This window comes from Penaeus vannamei, unplaced genomic scaffold (assembly GCF_042767895.1).
Source record: "Penaeus vannamei isolate JL-2024 unplaced genomic scaffold, ASM4276789v1 unanchor139, whole genome shotgun sequence".
NCBI classification, from domain to species: Eukaryota; Metazoa; Arthropoda; class Malacostraca; order Decapoda; family Penaeidae; genus Penaeus; species Penaeus vannamei.
Genome location: NW_027213143.1, coordinates 14,114 through 21,461, shown reverse-complemented (window position 1 = coordinate 21,461; position 7,348 = coordinate 14,114). Strand labels below are relative to the sequence as shown.

At 35.7% G+C, this 7,348-nt stretch overlaps 1 protein-coding gene across 1 annotated transcript; it reads left to right on the top strand.

The window, feature by feature from the left end:
* Positions 1-67: 67 nt before the first annotated feature.
* On the top strand, positions 68-7,040 carry LOC138860888 (fibroblast growth factor receptor-like 1; the record flags this gene model as incomplete). The annotated part of the gene is given in 1 exon segment (XM_070119394.1): positions 68-7,040. A coding segment is annotated over 1 exon segment (482 nt), but the record flags the coding sequence as incomplete, so codon positions are not given.
* Positions 7,041-7,348: the final 308 nt, after the last annotated feature.

The following is a 7,348-nucleotide window of genomic DNA, read 5'->3' as shown; positions in this document are numbered from 1 at the left end:
TATACACTGCATTCATGAGGTATAATATACCTAGGTCTTGTATTAAAATGTTCTTCATTACTTGCAGCTGAGACTTCTGAAAGCAACATGTTAATGCTTGTAGTTGGTCTGGGCTGTGTGGCAGGATTAATTGTAGTCATTGTAATAGTGATGACTGTTCGCCGCGTCCAGACCAGCAAACCACCTCCACCCCCGGGCCCAAGTGAAGGGGCTCTGTTGCCACCACCTCCCATGAACCAAGGAAAGATGCAGCCCCCGCCAGCACACCACCCCCGCTATGTGCCCCAGACAGCCAAGCACAACAGTCAACAGGGCACTCCACATGGACATGCTGTAGGCCCAGAAGGACCTTTGCTGCAGTATGCTGGGGGCGTGGTGCACCTTCCTCCTCAGTCTGCCATGGCAGGAGGTGGCCAAGGGGCACAGCCGATTATTGTATATCAAGACCCAGCCACTGCTGCTTCTGTCTACATTGCCCAGCGACCACAGGCACCTGCAGCATCTGTGGGGAGACCTGAATATCAGTACCAACATCTGGATGTCATATGATCACGAGACAGACTAGTGTAGTGGGGGCATGTTGGGCGTATCTTATGCTACAGGTTTTTCGTTAAACATTGCTGGTCACTTTGAAAATTTACTAAATGTCAGAGGTCTGGTGACTTTTACTGTATTTCATTAAAAAACTGATACAGTGATATAAGCAGACCATGTACTGTACTTTAGTATCATATTCTGAACATTTTAACAAGAATCTGTGATAAAGATGAAAGTTACAATTTGTTCAACTTTTATCATGTCCTTGAAAGATTTCAGAACTTACAAAAGAAATAGAGCTAACAAGCTAAAAATAGTTTTTCCTTGTTGGTGTGAGTAGAGAACCATTATCTCTAGTCTGTCATAAACAATAAGAGTCCCTTGTAAATAATATATTATTTTGTCAGATGATTGTGTTGTAGACTTACTGTGAAGGTTGGGATGGAGAGTAACCCTACTTGAAGTCAATGTTTTACAGCATGCTACAGTTAGTTCATTACCAACCATGTGTTTTAAGCTTCTTATCATCCTAATTTGTATCCATATTTTGCTTCTTCAATGTTAATTCCTTGCAAACTTAGGATGAAAATGTCCCAAGCTAATACAAGTTTATTCACATCAAGCAATTCCACCTTAATTGAAGAAAGTTGGAGTCTAGTCAGGCGCTGTCATGTTTTCATTTGTTTATGTGTTTCCAATCTGTACAGTACATTATATAGGTAGATGTTGATGCATTGCAGTGAAATAGTTAATTCCAGTTTAAAGTTCTTTTCCATGTTAATTTTTAAGGCAACTGTAGTTATTTGAACTATGGTATTTTTTATATGTGCCAAAGGAGATGCTAATTAGGCTATCACATAGAGAAACATTTTAAAAAGGAGGGATATCACAACCATTATTTTTTTTTTTCATTTCTCATTGCTGCTTTTTATAACTCTTGGAAAGAGGGGAAAATGTCTTAATATAGGTTGGTATTAGTGCCTCAAAATTTGTGGGAATATGTGATAATCTATTTTATTTAAGATTATGAAGAATAATTTCTCTTTGGCATAATTTTCCTACAATGGAAAGGTTTATGTTGCATGAAAGGATTCCTTGTGTTTTCTCCTTTATAGTGAAATATAAAGTGTAAAAAATATATATATTTTACTGTGGCCATTTGGCTTTGTTATATGACACAGTTTTCCAAAACATTTTTTTAATAGAGTGAAGCTACGAAGGTTTTGTTTATGTAAGGGTAATAGTTGCAACATTGAACCTGTGATCGGATGTGCTTCAGTAATCTCATTATGTGAAGGGAGAATCAGGCTTAGGAATTTGATTTTCTCAGCTTAAGACAGAAGGCATGCGGAGAAGGGCAACTGCCTGAAAAGTAATGGTGTCTTGTAAAATGGAAAAATTGCAAAGGTTAATTGAGGGAGGTAAGACAGCATTCTAGTGCAGGCTTGTGCATCTTGGAAAAAGTAAGATTGCACTGCTTTGCATGATGATACAATCTCAGCTTATTCAAGAAAGCTTTTTATATAAACATTAAATATTTAGAGACCATTGAACTGTGAATATATTTACAGTCTAATTACACACTACCTATGTCTTAAGGAAGTGCAGCTATGCTCCTTGTTTTAGAGAGAGATATTGTAAATAATTACAGTATAGCATGTTGTACCTGAGGAGATCAATTTGAATACTCTACATATCTGGTAGTAACAGTGGTAAGCCATTTGACAAGAGGTTGTAAAGAGAAGGCAAGGTTCATTGTAAGTGACCTAATGCAAGTATTTAGGTCAATATTGTCACTATTAGGAGCTTCCATTGCTTTGGCATTGTGTCCAAACATGCAAGTTTCAAGTTATATAGTCAATATCATCATAAATATAAAATGATATTTGTAATGGCATTGCTTTGCCTTGTCACTGAAGTTGTTAAATCATTAAACTATGCACTGGTTTCAATCAGAGGTGAAGACAGTGGCATGTGTTACTTTAATTTGTTATTTTCCTTTATTTTCTGGGATACAAGCAAATACTTGGAACGTCATGATTTGTTCATTTTCTACCAATACAAATATTTATAAGCGACACTATCACTCCCTCCAAATGTATAAATAATAAAAAAATATATGTATAAATCCTAGTTGCATTCTCTGATTACAAGCTACCAAGAAACTATCTTATATTTTTTACATTTTTCTGCTCATTGGCCAGCTTGCTTCTGCACCTAGATTTATTTTTAAAAAGCTGGTTTGTGAATATATGCTTTACTTACCTTTTAGTTCTGATATTTTGTTAAAGGTTTTGAACATTTGCATAATGTAAGTGTGGGTATAACTAAGGCAAAATCAGTGGAATTATGAGGCTGAATCCAAACAATAATTTTCATTTTAATGCTCATCATTCATACGATACACTCTAATATTTATAATGGATATAAGGTCTTCATGCAGGAATATCTCTTAATAGACTTTGCAATAACTCCTTTCCTAAATGTATGTGTTCATGTACATGACTTTTGTGTGTGTGTGTGTGGGGGGTGTGTGTGTGTATATGTATATGTGTATGTATGCATGCATATGTGTATAGGTGTATACTATACTTATATGCATATGCATAAATATAAACACACACACACATGCACACGCACACGCACACGCACACGCACACGCACACGCACACGCACACGCACACGCACACACACACACACACACACACACACACACACACACACACACACACACACACACACACACACACACACACACACACACACACACACACACACACACACACACACACACACACACACACACACACACACACACACACACACACACACACACACACACACACACACACACACACACACACACACACACACACACACACACACAAATATATATACATACAGACATATACATGTGTGTGTGTGTGTGTGTGTGTGTGTGTGTGTGTGTGTGTGTGTGTGTGTGTGTGTGTGTGTGTGTGTGTGTGTGTGTGTGTGTGTGTGTGTTTGTGTGTGTGTGTGTGTGTCTGAAGACCTTATTTACTGTTTAAAGTGAAAATTAGAATGTCTAACACGAATAATAATAACAAATGGCCTAAGGATCAGTTTGAACATATGTTCGGAGGAGTGATAAATTAAAATGAAATATTTGTCAGAACTAATTAATGGTCAGAAATCCGTGTCATAGTTTGAAAGATATTTTAAGAAATTGTTCTCTTCCAACTATACAACCAAAATATTGAAAGGGCAGAGTGTTCTCTTCATTCATGTCTAATTTCACCGTAATTTTCTCGTTTTTCTTAGAAAGTCTAGTGCACAATATTACCAAGCATTTACACCAGTGAAACAAATCAGTAATAAATGTTGTGTTAGTGACTATCAATATTCATTTTTCTATATCGAGGGGAAAGTACACTTCACAGATTGTCAATAATTAGTGACTGATTAACAGATAGGTGAAGATAATCATTTATTTGAGTACAGTATTATCCAGACATGCTATTTCAGACAGTCCTTAGCATGCTCTCAAGTACATATTTCTCCCTGTAGTAAAAAAATATAATACCATAACTTGGTAATGGTTTGCCTTTACCATTTCATGCACTTTGTTTCATTTTTCATACAAAGCACAGTAGGATATGATGGATATTTATTGATGAATATATTTATTTTGCCGATAGCTATTTTAATATGAAACTGATATTGACAGTCATAAAATGTTTGTTTATATTATTTTGATTTAAGAAATCTGCTTTGCTTGATCAGTATGGATCACTGACTCAATTTGAATATAATGTTAAGTAAAGATGAACTTGTGAATCCACTTAACAGTATGTAAATGCATATTTTTCAAAACTACCCATGAAAATAACACTCACTGCCTAATATCCAGATCTGGACTTAAAGAATCATAAACCAGTCATACATTCACTTGTAAATTTTAGCCTTATAATAATCCCATACACTTAACTGTATCTTGTGTTTGTGAACAATGAAACTGCCTTTGCTGTGTATGCCATGTATAAGCTGTTGAATTGCACAATTCAAGTCTTTATATTTACATTATTGTATTATTGCCTATTTGTTTTAGCTTGTCTGTTTCCAATTAGCTCATCAGAACCTTTGCATAACTTCTTTAATATGTAATATCATTCTTATATATGTGATAGTATAGAGACTTGTAAATGTTTGGCCATTACATACCTTTTTCACAACGGAGAAATACTTACATTTAAAAACGTGTGATTTTGAACTGCCACTGTAACTGTGACTGAACACTGATTGCAATATATAAATATATATAAACCAGACGAACACAAACGCTTTAAGCATCACAATTCAGCTAACAGAAAAAAAACGTCAAGAAAGAAATTAATGGAGTAAACTATTTACATACTTGCATGAAACCTAGAATCCATGAAAAAAGTAGGTAGATGTATATAAAAGACACTAACCAAGTGGCACCAATGAGCTTCAGGGAAAGTATTTCAGCTTCCACCACACATATTGCCAGATAAGTCATTCATGTCACCCCGGCCCTCTTCTGTGTCATTAGCCAAGTGTCAGAGGGTTGATATATTTTATGATATTTAGTGTAAAGAAAGTAAAAGATTACCAAATTTTTCTGAAATAAATGTAGCCTTGTCTGTATAATGCAAAGAGTTTGTTCTTTGAGCTTTCACAACATATGTGTTTACAGTATGGAATATAGATATTTTTGTTGATTTTTGTTTTTGCCATATATCCTGAAATTAGAAGAAAATTTGGAGGATGTTTGTATGCTATTCATGAGGAATTTTTGTTGGAACTTTTCCTCATTAGACTGATACACTGCACAGTATGAAAAATATTTAAATAAAACAGAACTCTTCTAAAACTGTATAGTAAAGGTAACCTATAATATGAAATTTAATAACCCAGTGGACAATTCCACAATCAAAAAATATGTACCAGTAATATATATGTGTAAATATGCAATTTATAGAGTGTGAGAGATGAATTAAATCCCATGTACTCAAAAACAACATTCTCATTGTGTATAGGTGTGTCTCAGCGTATGTTCAATTCAGTGTGTTGTATGTGCTGACAAATCTTTTCATCTTTATACAGATATTCCTAGAAATGTTTCACTCCCTTTTCCTCCTAGCCTTTTTCTCTATCTATTGTTGTACTGTAGGCATAATTGTGAGATAGACCTTACCAGTCTTCGAGAAGGAGAAAAATAACATGAAAGAAACAAAAAGCTTATATGTATACTAGAGAGGAGATCCTATTCCAGTTCTTAAGGAAACAGGAAACAGAGAGAGAGGGAGAGAGAGGGAGAGAGAGAGTAGAGAGAGTAGAGAGAGAGAGAGAGTAGAGAGAGAGAGTAGAGAGAGAGAGTAGAGAGAGAGAGAGAGTAGAGAGAGAGAGAGAGAGTAGAGAGAGAGAGAGAGAGAGAGGGAGAGAGAGAGAGAGAGAGAGAGAGAGAGAGAGAGAGAGAGAGAGAGAGAGAGAGAGAGAGAGAGAGACAGACAGACAGACAGACAGACAGACAGACAGACAGACAGACAGACAGACAGACAGACAGACAGACAGACAGACAGACAGACAGAGACAGAGACATATGAACCTACTCATTGTAACAAATGTAGAAAAGGTATGAATGGGAATGAATGTCTTCACATTTTAGTTAACTAGACTCAATTATATCTTTGTCAAAATCGTAATTCTGCCTAAAACCAGTTTAATACATCTTTTGCATTGTGAAGATATTCTCAAGATATTCATTTTCATTCAGACTTTTTCTACAAGAGAGAGAGAGAGTGTAGTGTCATTTGTACAATTACCCAATTGAACTGGGTATGTGTATGCATGTGCATATAGAAGCATATACCGTATACATGAGTACACAAAATATTACGTCTGAACATCAGCTTTACTCCCTCTAAAGGAATTAAAATCACACAGAATGAAGTTGTGATAAAAAGGCCTTACTCAAAATGATTTTTCACTGGAACTTCAAAGAGCAGATTCCTCTGAGAAGCAACATGGCTGAGAGACATGATAAATAAATAAATAAATACACCACGACCACCTCCAACAGCACATAGAATTATCCAAAGGTTCAGATTGGGTGAATCGGAGATGTGCACACTCAAAATGTTTCATAGTCTTGCATGTCAGAGATGTAGGTGTTCAGTATGATTTATAACCGTCCACTGTACCACCAGGACCACAGGGGACCCAGTGCGCTACTTCTTTCTCAACATAATACTTAGAGATACCAAGGAAATATATGTATCACTGTCTTCAGACTGCCACTGGCCTTGTGTACTCTGAAGGCTTATCCACAAAGATCTATTCATACTTACTACACCCCAGAACCCTTACAAATAATGCAGTGAATATTTTTTTCCCCAATTGACCTCCCCTGGGAATGTGAACCTTTTGTTAAAATGTATATATTCTGTAATTGATGTGTTTTTCCCAAAGGCATATCAATAAATGTGAAGATTCATAAAGTTGTGTTTTTCTCTCACTCTTTGTTAGTAAATTGCTGAAGAAGACGTGGCTGTAAAGATTAATACATAAAAACACGTGCAGCTATTTATAAATGTGTATATATATATCTGTATATATACAGACATATATGTACACATATATATATATATATATATATATATATATATATATATATATATATATATATGCATGCGTGTGGGAGGGGGGTTGCCTGCGTGCCTGTGTGGGCGTGTATTACTGTATTAATATTACCATCAACACAGGCGGGGCTTCCATCTTCCACCGTTTTTTTTTATTCTCAATTATC